General features: G+C 37.2%; 1 protein-coding gene across 1 annotated transcript in view; it reads right to left on the reverse strand.

The window, feature by feature from the left end:
* The window catches only part of SEL1L2 (SEL1L2 adaptor subunit of SYVN1 ubiquitin ligase), a gene marked incomplete at both ends in the record, with an annotated part of 110,350 nt that overhangs the window by 80,050 nt on the left and 16,137 nt on the right, over positions 1-14,163 (reverse strand). The window contains 2 exons of the mRNA XM_079945438.1: positions 5,784-5,952; positions 14,097-14,152. Coding sequence (XP_079801564.1) covers positions 5,784-5,952; positions 14,097-14,152 — 225 coding nt within the window. The remainder of the gene's footprint in view (positions 1-5,783; positions 5,953-14,096; positions 14,153-14,163) is intronic.

The raw sequence follows: 14,163 nt of genomic DNA on the forward strand, positions 1-14,163 counted from the left end.
TAAATTATAGAAACTCATACATATGTGTTAGAAAAGAGAACGTTTTCATGTATCAGACTTAAATGTTGAAAATGAGCCTTAAATTTTATAATTGAGCACTAGTTAACTCCTGCACACAGAATCTATGGAGACATTGTTCATATTTTCTTTTTTTTAATACATCTTTATTGGAGTATAATTGCTTTACAATCGTGTGTTAGTTTCTGCTGTATCACACAGGGAATCAGCTATACGTGTACATATATCCTCATATCCCCTCCCTCTTGCATCTCCCTCTCACCCTCCATATCCCACCCCTCTAGGTGGACACAAAGCACCGAGCTGATCTCCCTGTGCTATGCAGCTGCTTCCCACTATCTATCTATTTTACATTTGGTAGTATATATATGTCCATGCCACTCTCTCACTTTCTCCCAGCTTACCCTTCCCCCTCCCCACATCCTCAGGTTCATTCTCTATGTCTGCATCTTCATTCCTGTCTTGCTCCTAGGTTCCACAGAACATTTTTTTTTTTTACATTCCATGTGTTAGCATACAGTATTTGTTTTTCTCTTTCTACGGTATTTGTTATCCCTTTCCAGATATTTCTCTTCATTCTGTATAACCAACTCTAGGTCCATCCACCTCACTACAAATAACTCAATTTCATTTCTTTTTATGGCTGAGTAATATTCCATTGTATACATGTGCCACATCTTCTTTATCCATTCATCTGTCGATGGACACTTAAGTTGCTTCCATGTCCTGGCTATTGTAAATAGTGCTGCAGTGAACATTGTGGAACATGACTCTTTTTGAATTATGGTTTTCTCAGGGTATATGCTCAGTGGTGGAATTGCTGGGTCATATGGGAGTTCTATTTTTAGTTCCTTAAGGAACCTCCATACTGTCCTCCATAGTGGCTGCATCAGTTTACATTCCCACCAACAGTGCAAGAGGGTTCCCTTTCCTCTACACCCTCTCCAGCATTTATTATTTGTAGACTTTTTGATGATGGCCATTCCGACCGGTGTGAGGTGATAGCTCACTGTAGGTTTGATTTGCATTTCTCTAACTATTAGTGATGTTGAGCATCCTTTCATGTGTTTGTTGGCAATCTGTATATCTTCTTTGGAGAAATGTCTATTTAGGTCTTCTGCCCATTTTTGGATTGGATTGTTTGTTGTTTTGATATTGAGCTGCATGAGCTGTTTCTATATTTTGGAGATCAATCCTTTGTCTGTTGCTTCATTTACAAATATTTTCTCCCATTCTGAGGGTTGTCTTTTGGTCTTCTTTATGGTTTCCTTTGCTGTGCAAAAGCTTTGAAGTTTCATTAGGTCCCATTTGTTTATTTTTGTTTTTATTTCCCTTTCTTCACGAGGTGGGTCAAAAATGATCTTGCTGTGATTTATGTCACAGAGTGTTCTGCCTATGTTTTCCCCTAAGAGTTTTATAGTGTCTGGCCTTAGATTTAGATCTTTAATCCACTTTGAGCTTATTTTTGTGTATGGTGTTAGGGAGTGTTCTAATTTCATTCTTTTACATGTAGCTGTCCAGGTTTCCCAGCACCACTTATTGAAGAGGCTGTCTTTCCTCCATTGTATATTCTTGCCTCCTTTATCAAATATAAGGTGACCATATGTGCATGGGTTTATCTCTGGGCTTTCTATCCTGTTCCATTGATCTATATTTCTGTTTTTGTGCCAGTACCATACTGTCTTGATTACTGTAGCTTTGTAGTATAGTCTGAAGTCTGGGAGCCTGATTCCTCCAGCTCCGTTTTTCTTTCTCAAGATTGCTTTGGCTATTCAGGGTCTTTTGTGTTTCCATACAAACTGTGAAACTTTTTGTTCTATTTCTGTGAAAAATACCACGGTAGTTTGATAGGGATTGCACTGAATCTGTAGATTGCTTTGGGTAGTAGAGTCATTTTCACAGTGTTGATTCTTCCAATCCAAGAACATGGTATATTTCTCCATCTGTTTGTATTATCTTTAATTTCTCTCATCAGTGTCATAGTTTTCTGCATACAGGTCTTTTGTCTCCCTAGGTAGGTTTATTCCTAGATATTTTATTCTTTTTGTTGCAGTGGTAAATGGGAGTGTTTCCTTAATTTCTATCTCTGATTTTCCATCATTAGTGAATGGAATGCAAGAGATTTCTGTGCATTAATTTTGTATCGTGCTACTTTACCAAATTAATTGATTAGCTCTAGTACTTCTCTGGTAGCATCTTTAGGATTCTCTGTGTATAGTATCATGTCATCTGCAAACAGTGACAGCTTTACTTCTCCTTTTCCAATTTGGATTCCTTTTATTTCTTTTTCTTCTCTGATTGCCATGGCTAAAACTTCTAAAATTTGTTGAATAATAGTGATGAGAGTGGACAACCTTGTCTTATTTCCTGATCTTAGTGGAAATGGTTTCAGTTTTTCACCACTGAGACTGATGTTGGCTGTGGGTTTGTCATATATGGCCTTCATTATGTTGAGGTAAGTTCCCTCTATGCCTACTTTCTGGAGGGTTTTATTGGCATATAGCTTCTTTTAGTAATCTCTCATAGTCATGTGTATTTCTGCAGTGTCAGCTGTTACTTTTCCTTTTTCATTTATAATTCTATTGATCTGAGTCTTTTCCCTTTTTTTCTTCATGAGTCTGGCTAATGGTTTATCAATTCTGTTTATCTTTTAAGACCCAGCTTTTAATTTTAATGATCTTTGCTATCATTTCCTTCATTTCTTTTTCATATTTTTCTGATTTGATCTCCATATTTCTTTCCTTCTGCTAACTTTGGTGTTTTTTTTGTTCTTCTTTCTCTAATCACTTCAGGTGTAAGGTTAGGTTGTTTATTTGAGATTTTTCTTGTTTCTTGAGGTAGGATTGTATTGTTACAAACTTCCCTCTTAGAACTGCTTCTGCTGCATCCCATATGTTCTGGGTGGTTGTGTTTTCATTGTCATTTGTTTCTAGGTATTTTTTGATTTCCTCTTTGATTTCTTCAGTGATCTCTTGGTTATTTAGTAGTGTATTGTTTAGCCTCCATGTGTTTGTATGTTGTACAGTTTTTTTCTCGTACTTGGTTTCTAGTCTTATAGTGTTGTGGTCAGAAAAGATCTTTGGTACGATTTCAATTTTCTTAAATTTACCAAGGCTTGATTTGTGACCCAATATTTAATCGGTCCTGGAGAATGTTCCATGAGCACTTGAGAAGAGAGTGTATTCTGTTGTTTTTGGATGGAATGTCCTATAAATATCAATTAAGTCCATCTTGTTTAATGTGTCATTTAAAGCTTGTGTGTCCTTATTTATTTTCATTTTGGATGATCTGTCCATTGTTGAAAGTGGGGTTTAAAGGCCCCTACTATGATTGTGTAACTGTCGATTTCCCCTTTTATGGCTGTTTGCATTTGCCTTATGTATTGAGGTGCTCCTATGATGGATGCATAAATATTTACAATTGTTATATCTTCTTCTTGGATTGATCCCTTGATCATTATGTAGTGTTCTTCTTTGTGCCTTGTAATAGTCTTTATGTTAAAGTCTTTTTTGTCTGATATGAGAATTGCTACTCCAGCTTTCTTTTGATTTCCATTTGCATGGAATATTTTTTCCATCCCCTCACTTTCAGTCTGTATGTGTTCCTAGGTCTGAAGTAGGTCTCTTGTAGGCAGCATATTTACGGGTCTTGTTTTTGTATCCATTCAGCCAGTCTATGTCTTTTGGTTGGAGCATTTAATCCGTTTACATTTAAGATAATTATCGACATGTATGTTCCTGTTATCATTTTTTAAATTGTTTTGGGTTTGTTATTGTAGGTATTTTCCTTCTCTTGTGTTTCCTGCCTAGAGGAGTTCCTTTACCATTTGTTGTAAAGCTGGTTTGGTGGTGCTGAATTCTCTTAGCTTTTGCTTGTCTGTAAAGGTTTTAATTTCTCCGTTGAATCTGAATGAGATCCTTGCTGGGTAGAGTAATCTTGGTTGTAGGTTTTTCCCTTTCATTACTTTAAATATGTCCTGCCACTCCCTTCTGGCTTGCAGAGTTTCTGCTGAAAGATCAGCTCTTAACCTTATGGAGATTCCCTTGTATGTTATTTGTTGCTTTTCCCTTGCTGCTTTTAATATTTTTGCTTTGTATTTAATTTTTGTTAGTTTGATTCATATGTGTCTTGGCATGTTTCTCCTTGGATTTATCCTGTATGGGACTCTCTGTGCTTCCTGGACTTGATTGACTATTTCCTTTCCCATGTTAGGGAAGTTTTCAACTATAGTCTCTTCAAATATTTTCTCAGTCCCTTTCTTTTCCTCTTCTTCTTCTGGGACCCCTATAATTCGAATGTTGGTGCATTTAATGTTGTCCCAGAGGACTCTGAGACTGTCTTCAATTCTCTTCTCTCTTTTTTCTTTATTCTGCTCTGCAGTAGTTATTTCCACTATTTTATCTTCCAGGTCACTTAACTGTTCTTCTGCCTCAGTTATTCTGCTATTGATTCCTTCTAGAGAATTTGTAATTTCATTTATTGTGTTCATCATTGTTTGTTTGCTCTTTAGTCCTTCTATGTCCTTGTTAAACGTTTCTTGTATTTTCTCCATTCTATTTCCAAGATTTTGGATCATGTTTAGTATCATTACTCTGAATTGTTTTTCAGTTAGGCTGCCTTTTTCCTCTTTATTTGTTTGGTCTGGTGGGTTTTTGCCTTGCTCCTTCATTTGCTGTGTATTTCTCTGTCTTCTCATTTTGCTTAACTTACTGTGTTTGGGGTCTCCTTTTCACAAGCTGCAGGTTTGTAGTTTCTGTTGTTTTTGGTGTCTGCCACCAGTGGGTAAGGTTGGCTCAGTGTGATATGTAGGCTTCCTGGTAGAGGGGACTAGGGCATGTGTTCTGATGGATGAGGCTGGATCTTGTCTTCTGGTGGGTAGGACCACATCCGGTGGTGTGTTTCGGGGTATCTGTGAACTTATTATGAGTTTAGGCAGCCTCTCTGCTAATGGGTGGGGTTTTGTTCCTGTCTTGTTAGTTGTTTGGCATGGGGTGTCCAGCAGTGGAGCTTGCTGGTCATTGAGTGGAGCTGGGTCTTAGCATTGAGATGGAGATCTCTGGGAGAGCTCTCACCGATTGATATTTCTAGCGGCTGGGAGGTCTCAGGTGGACCAATGTCCTGAACTAAGCTCTCCAACCTCAGAGGCTCAGGCCTGACACCTGGCCGAGCACCATGACCCTGTCAGTCACACGGCTGGGTCATACTGGAGAAGATGCCCTGAAGCCAGGAGATAGCTTCATGGGAGACCTGTCAGAAGGCTTGTTTGATGAAATCAGGCAAAGGATGGTGAAATTCTGTACCCATGCTCTACTCGCGAAGGGGAAAGTTGCCTCAGGAAGGTGAGCACGCGCTTCCACTGTTTATATTTTCTAGACTCTTCCTGCATCCAGAGAAATCTATCAACTAATCAGTTATGTCTTTACTAGAGACAGTTTAAGATTGCTAGACCAGAAATAAAAGAGCACTATATTAACTTCAATTTTCTTTAAAGAATGAGGGTTTCTATTAACAGAATATCTGAAATGTTTTATTTACATAATTATGGAGGTTTTTTTATTCATGAGTCTTAATTATCAACCTTGCTTATTACCATCAGTACAAATTCTAAATTAAGTCAGTGGACAAAAACTGACAAAATTTAAGGATTTTGTGTGTATAACTCTTTATGACCATATCCTAAGACTTTTTGGAATGTAGCTACAAAATTTGATTTTAGAGTACATGAAGTCATTTTTAAGTTACCTGTGAGAGGGCATTCTACTTACAATGATTTTTACTTCTTTTCCACAGATGTTTATTTTGAATTCCTTTTATTCTTAATTTATGCTGATTCTTCTTTTTTTCTAAGAGATTTTCTTTTTTATTGATCACATTAATTGATTTTTTTTGTTCCAATATATTTGATAAATATTGTTTGATTTCACTCACTGATACCTACAAAAAAAAGATTTTTGCTCATTTTTTTCATTTGTAGCTTTTTAAAATGAAACAAGTGACTCTTTAAAAACCAGCTTTAGTGAGATATAATTCATATGTCATAATTATAAATTTATAATTGTACATTTAAAGTGTACAATTCAACGACCTGTAGAATAGTCACAGATATGTGCAATCATTACCACAATTTTAGAACATTTTTATCACTTCAAGAAGAAACCATGAGTCCTTTAGCTATTACCCTCCCTCTTCTCTCATTCCCTCTATTCCCAGCCCCGTGCAATCACTAATCTATGTTCTACATCTCTACACATTCCCCTATTCTGGATTTGCATATGAATGAAATCACATAGTCTATGAATTTTCGTGACTGACTTCTTTCACTTAGCATAATGTTTTCAAGTTTGATCCATGTGGTGGTATGTATCAGCACTTCATTCACTTATATGGCCAAATATTATTCTTTATATGGGTATACTACATTTTGCTTATCCATTTGCCTGCTGATGGACATTTGGACTGTTTTTACCTTTTGGCTATATGAATAATGTTGCTATAAACATTCATATACAAGTTTCTGTATGGATAAATGAGGACTTTAAATGTGATTCTTCTTATTGTAGGGTTGCCAGGTTCAGCAACAGAAAATACAGGGTGCCCAGTTAAATCTGAATTTCACATAAGCATGAATTTTTTAAAAGTATAAGTATGTGACAAAGATTGTATGTTAACAAATGGACCCATAGTGTATGATGGCTCAGCGGCCGCTCTGCAATAACCAGGTGTTCAAGTCAGTGGCAGCTCTGCTCTGTGCTTTCATTCAGGGACCTGGGCAGATAAAGGCTGTGCCAGCTTCAACATGTGAATTCCAAGGTTTCCCAGAGTATTTATATCTAGCAGACAGAAAGGGAAAGAGCACAGAAGATCTTGTGCAGAAAGCGTTTTCTGTTTGTTTGTTTTGTTTTGTTTTTTGCTTTGTTTCATTTGGTTTGCTTTGCTCAATTTTCTTTTATAGGCCAGACCGAGAAGTGGCATACACTGCTTTCAGTCACTTTCCATTGGCTGAAGCTGTCATATGGCCCCACCCAACTGCAAGGGGAGTTGGGAAATATAATCTATCTGGGTATCATGAAGAAGAGAACATGGACTTCGATGGGCCTCCAGCATTCTTTGGTACAATGGGATTATCATATATTATTGCTATTAAAAGAAATTGAATTTTTCAATTCAAAAATAGCCAACAGCTAAGTTGAGGAGGCAGTAAAGCTTGGCAAATGCCTCTGCTTATCTGGTGTTTCTATATCCTCCTTCTACAGAGGCTGTTTCCTGATTTAGATTCCTTTCTCGCCTAGTAGGAGTGGGCAGAACAATAGCCAGCTGGAGCTAGTATCAGGGAGCCCTGGCAGACAGAGAGCCTTCCTCTAACTCTTAAAAGCATCTGAAGATTATATAACTCAATAACAAGTATTTATTGAGTGTCTACCTCAGACCCTGTTCTAAGAGCTGGGGAGATAGAAATGAACAAAAATATTCCTTGTCCTCATGAAGCTGATGTTCTGGTGGGGAAGATAAGAGTCAACTGATAAAAGGAGGTTTAAAAAGACAAGAGTAAGGGGATGGAACTGATTGAAGTTGGTGTTATTTGATACGGATGTTAAGGGACAAGTTCTCTGATAGTATTTGAGTAGACCCTCTAGGAATTGAACACACAGTGGCAAATAAGACAGAAGAATTTTCTGATCTTATGGAGTTTTCATTCGTCTGTGAGAAGACAGACAATAACCAGTAAACAATTTAGTACCATGTATCAATACATGCTATGAAGAGACTAAAACAAGGAGATGTCAAAAAGAGTGATATGCAGGGTAAAGAGGGATTGGTGTACAGGTAATTTAGATTGGATGTCCAAGAAGCCTCACTGAAGAGGTGACTTTGTAGCCAAGAATTTAATGACAGGAAAGTAGTCCTGCCTAGATATGGGGCAGAGCATTCCAGGCAGAGGGAATAGCAAGTACCAGTGCTCTAAAGTGGAGACAAACGTGTATGTTCTAGGAACGCAAATAAGGCCCCAGTGACTGAAGGAGTGTGAGCTAAGGGGAGAATTAGAAAAGAGAAAGATAGAGAGAAGTAGGGATCATATCATATAGGGACACGGTAAGGAGTTGACATTTTATTCAACAAGAATAAAGACAAGAGGAAGACACTGGAGGGTTTTAAGTGACAGGGTCTCATTTAAATTTTAGAAAGAAGGAACATCTGGCTGACATGTGAAGAGCGGATTGCACAGGATTAACGGTGGGAACAAAAAGTACAGTTCAGAGACTATTGTAGTCAACCAGGTGAGGGATGATGGGACTCAGATGAGTGTAGAAGCAATAGAGATAAATTACATGGGCAGATTTAGGATATGTTTTGGAAGTAGTGCAGATAGGGACTGTATATAGGCTTATCCCCAAGGACAAAGCTGAAGATAACTTCCTGCTTTTTGGCTGGACAAGCTGAGTTGATGGAGATTCCAGTTACAGGGATGAAGAAGAATGGGGAGCAGGGAGGAATTGTGGAGGAAGGAATTATTCTCATACCGCCACACACATACATGTGGTAATGTCTCCAAATTGTGTGACTATATACATGGAAAACAAAAATTTTTGGTTTTTTGTCTAAGTGGGGATAAGTGTGAATCATGTTTGCTATGGAATGGGAAGTGAGCATCATTCCCTGCAAATGGGAGATAGCTGAGAAGTTAAAGAAGAACTGGAAGGTAAGGATTCTTTGCCTGTCAGACTTACTTTCCCTAGGGCTCAATAATCAAGGGTGTATCTTGCTTTCCTTAACTATCTGTGTCCCCTTTTCCCCCCATCTCACATGCCCCAAAACAGTCACTGTTCCTTGGCACTGTGTAAGGTCCTAAATTCTGCTGAAAAACCTCTTTGGGAAAAGAGTACATGAAAAGTAAGAACTTATTGAAATCATCAGTGAGGACGAGAGCAGTGGCAAACCCAGACTAGCTCAGCACTTCCTCATTAGTGGCCCCTGTTGGGGGGATGAGTGAGGTGCTACAGAGCTGTGACAGAGAGAGCAAAATAAGCACTAGCAGCCCAGCCACATAAGGTCTTGAGGTAGGAGGACTTGGTCCAGCCTGTAGCCTTATGGAAGTTGGCATGACTTTTCCCGTGGAAGGAAAACAAAGCAAATTCTCTCAGCTCCACTTAAGGTCTACAGAATCAAAAACTCTGGGGGTGAAGCCCAGCAATCTGTGCTTTTACAAGTCCTCCAGCTGATTCTGATGCATGTGAAAGTTTGGGAACCCCTGCCCTAGGTCATGGTGAAGAAGGTAGACAGCAAATTAAAATGGAATTAAAGTACACAAATAAAATATTATAAAATTTCTATCACTCATCAGACAGTGAAGATATTTACACACATAACGAAGACACATTGAAGCTGATTGTCTGGATTATGGTTTTTAACAAGGAATTTAAGTTGTAACAGATTACTCGAGCTTTCTAGGTCTTAAATAAATGTGTATATATATATATATATATATATATATATATATATATATATACACATTTGGGGAAAAATGATGGGCACTTTTAAATTAGAAAAGCTCACTGATTCAGTAGTTTTTCTCCTTTAAAGTAAGATTTTACTTATGAGATGCTTAAATTGAAGCAAATGTATTTTTGGTAATGATCTTATTATTTTTCATTTTTCCTAGACTATATTCAGTTAAGGATATAAAATAATATTGAAAACTTTTTCCTAACATGCTTAAGTTTTTTTAAAATAAAGCAAATATGGCAATAGCCACTTGTAAATTAAAACAATAACTACCTCTTACATAGAAGAAATAACTCATTCATCAGTAAAAATATTTCTTTCTCTTGGCAAAGGCAACACTAATTATTTTATTGTGTATTTGTACATCTACCTTCAAAAGTCACCAAATAACAACAGTAGACAGCTATCCAAAGATAACTTCTGAAATGTGGGAAAATGGTGAAGTAGAAAGTAATAGGGGAAAAATAAAATAGCATCAGTGATACTAATAATACAGTGCTAATATAACATTTCTATTAATTGGCAGATGCATTATAAGGGTAGCTTTCTGAATTTAAGAGCACATTAAGAACCAATACATATTAGAGTGTTTATATTCTGCATTTTTACATGCAAGGAGCAGAAAAAATTATAGTTAAACATATAGCCGTATTAAGTATTCATGGTACAAGGGATAAACAGGTAATTAAAATCAAAAGGTAACCCTAGAAACCTGGTTTTTGTCATTAATTTCAGTACCTTTTTCCTCATAACTTTCACTAGAGTTTCTGTTTTGTCCCTTAAAAAGGAAGAAAATTCTGATATGCTACACCATGGATAAACCTTTGGGACTTTATGCTAAGTGAAATGTCAGTCACAAAAATACAAATACTGTATGTGTCTACTTATATGAGGTACCTAGAGTATCAAATTCATAGAAACAGAAACTATAACAGTGGTTGCCAGGGGCTGGGAGTAGGGGAGGAGTGGAGAGTTATTATTTCATGGGTATAAAGTTTCAGTTTTGAAAGATGAAAAGAGTTCTGGAATTTGATTTCACAACAGTGTGAATGAATGTACCTAATACTAATGAATTGTACACTTAAAAATGGTTTTGAGGGTAAACTTTATGTTATGTATATTTTACCATAATTTTTTTTAAAAAAACCTTGAATTCTGTAACATACTTGTTCCCAAGGGTTTTAGAAAAGAAACTGTGGTCCTGTAGGGATGAGCCACCAACTCTAAGTCAAGTAAGAAGGGAAGTGAGAATGTGAGGGGAATGATGAGCAGCAAAAGGGACAAATAGACTTGAGGTCCTGGTGGAACTGAAGTATTGACGGAGTAACCTGGAAAGCATCAGGGGTCATTAGAGACTTGGAAACTTGAAATTTTAATTTGAAAAAGACATAGTCCAGATTATGACCATGGGAGTAGAGAGGAGTATGCAATTCTTGGAGCTAACAGGTCTAAATAACAGAATAGAGAGGATAGAATTCATGGATACTAAAGTCTCTAAGAACAATGACAGGAGCAGAGTTGGAGACAAAGACCATGGGCTACTTCTCTGTCCCCATCTCCTATTATTCTCCCAATGAGAATGTAGCAATAAGGAGGAAGATGGATACTGACCACCCCAACTAGGACCAATATTATTTTGCAATGGGAGAAAATTCCCAAGAGGGCTACAGGGAAAGAAGTTCTCAGGCGACAACCAGATTTCAGTTAAAATGAAGGTAAAGGCAGCATTTAGAGAAGTATGATACCAAGATAGGTGATTAGAAAAAAAATAAGAGTCCACGGGATGGAGAATCCACCCATTTTATAGTGAAAGTCTTAGATGGTAGCACCATATTTAATTAAATCTGTAAATCTTTACGGTATCTACCATATGCAAAAAAGTTTGACAAGATACCTTCTTACCCTTTAGAAGCTCACAATCAAGTTTAAGCAGTATCAAATGGAGGTTTCACAAAGCTAAAAAAAAATTAGAATCTTTTGGAAATTCCAGATTCCAGTGACTGTATTTGGTACATGGTAGGCATTGTGTTGAATGAATGAAATTTGTAATACAAAGATCTTTTAAATTTGAACATGCTTGGTTATTCTGATCCGTAAAATGGGGTTAATAAGTAACCATTTAAATAACTAATTAACTTCCTTCACAGAAATGTTAGGAGAAATGAATAGTATATGTGAAGGGATTTTACAAAATTTAAAGTATTACATAACTGTAAGACATAAATCAAGGTACCAAAATGTGTAAAAAAAAAAAATCTAACTATTAGAACAATAACAATAATCTCAAAAACAAGCAGAATGTGTCTGCTTAGGTGAAGCAGAGAAAGGAACTGAGGACTCTGGGAACTCCGGTGAAACTGTGCAATCCTGCGAGCTGGGCTACTTTTTCCTTGTTTTCAGAGTTTTCACTGTTGCTCTTGGTAGTGGTGGTTGTCATAATGGTCCCTCAGCCATACACTTGAATTGCTACATTGTGCGGCCTCAGTTACTCCATGGTAGGACATTAGATACCTGAGAGTCTACCCCCGCTCTGTGATCATGATCATTCTTTAATACTGAAGGAAGTAATACACAGAACTCCTGAAAGTATTAGATCCTTAACACAAAACAAAGTGTCTTTAAACATTATGTTAAGTGTGAATGTGTGTTTTTAGAAAGTGTGTGTTGGGGGATGGAGGAGTAGATGATACTCTTGTGGATTTTAGAGTTATAAAGCCAGAAAGAGAAAACCTAGGGAAAGAGTAGCTATACGTAGGTGAGTGTTTAAAAAAATTATGGTGCAAATAGTAATTATTATGAAAGATAACTAGAATTTACCATGTCTATAGTAGGGGTAGAGCTAGGCAGAGAATGTTTTCAGCCAGATAATATCCTATTTATTACAAAGTAGACATGAAACAACATGGCAAGTTGAGTGAATTAAGGTTACTTGATCCTGGCTGTAGTATAGAATGGATGTAAAGGACTTTGCATTAGAATCATTTGCAGTCTTTGGTCTTTTCACTTCCTCAGTCTGTGCTCTATGAGGTTGGTGCTAAGGAAGGTAAAAAAAGAAGAAACTCTGGGGGAATTGAGTGAGATATATAGTTTACAAACAGGCCACCCTGGCATGTTTTCCATCTTTGACAGGAAGATAGTGCTATTGTTTTCCAATATTCTAAGATCTCTAGTACAGTTTATAGTTTTCTATTTTGCTTGGCTGTACATGGGTAGAGATGGGATCCTCTCCCATATTTACTGTATAGGCCTCATCTATTAATCTCACTGGGGAGGACGCTTATGGGCCTGAGCAGCATCCTTGGTCCCAAGCAGTAAAGAGGTCCTCGAATCCAAAGGGGGCTTTTATATGTTATTGGGTAGGCACTACAAATCATAAGATAACAAGGAAAGCAAGGTGACCTGATGAAACAGGTGTCCTTAAATCTCTACCTGTTCAAGGACAAACTGAACTTTATGCCAAGGTCACTTCTATTTCTGCAGATAACAATCCCACTGCTAATTATGGGATGTGGTAATTATGGGGAAAAAGCTGAATTTGCAGAGGTTTAGAAAATGCTGCAATGTAGAGAGTTTTTAATTTATATAAACATTTTTTCAAAGTTTACTTCTTTAATCTGGATTTAAGATTTATTCATTAATTCAATTAACATTTACTGAGGGCCTGCTATGTGCCAGGCACTGTTCTAGTTATTGGGGTAATAGCAGTGAACAACAGAGACAAAAACCCCTGCTCTCATGGAGTTTATATTCTAGTGGAGGGAGAGTGACAACAAACATAACAAAATATGTTATGTTACATAATGGTAATTCTGAGAGGAAAAATACAGCAAGGAAGGGAGATAGAAGGTGTTACGATAGTGATTTTAGAGTGATTGCAACTTTATAGAATGTCTAGGGAAGAACCCTCCAAAAAAGATGACATTTGAGCGAAGACCTGAAGGAGGAGAGGGAAGGGAGCCATGTGGATATCTGGGCTCAAGGATGTTACAGGCAGAAAGAACAGAAATGTGGGCACACATCTGGGGTTTCTGAGGAACAGCACAGAGCCCAGTGTGTCTAGAATGGTGTGTGTAAGGGAGGTGATGTCAGAGAAAAAGCAGTGGGGCCAGACCACAGAGTCTGTTAGGCAAGACATTGGTGTGAGATGGTTGCAAGGAAATGACTTAACATTTACAGGATTATGCTGATTGCTGGGTTGAGAATAGACTGAAAATGTTAAATTCTTTGAAGATGTCAGAAGACATCCTGAGGTTAATAAAGGTTAATAAGCATCTGTGACTCTATAAGCCAGACTGGTCTGTGCCCTTTTTGTCTTAGTATTTAGGACCTCAGACAGGCCATGGTGTATAGAAAGGCTCAGGCCTGATGACATTCTTATCTTCTCACAGTGGAATGAACAAATATTTGTTGAATGAATGAACAAAAAATATTGATTGAGAATGAAAAAAAAGGAACAGAAACAATAGTCAATAATTAGTTGTTTAAGAAAATCTGAGCATGCTGAGTAAACACTAGTAATAGTGCCTATAGCTTATATTTTGTATTGGAAAAATATAATGATTTAGCAAAATATTTACCTGTGTGGTGACATTTCTTTCTTTTTGCTTTTTATTATGTTTTTCTGCTTCGATAGCTGCAATATAC

This window comes from Stenella coeruleoalba (assembly GCF_951394435.1).
Source record: "Stenella coeruleoalba genome assembly, chromosome: 15".
Classification (NCBI taxonomy): Eukaryota; Metazoa; Chordata; class Mammalia; order Artiodactyla; family Delphinidae; genus Stenella; species Stenella coeruleoalba.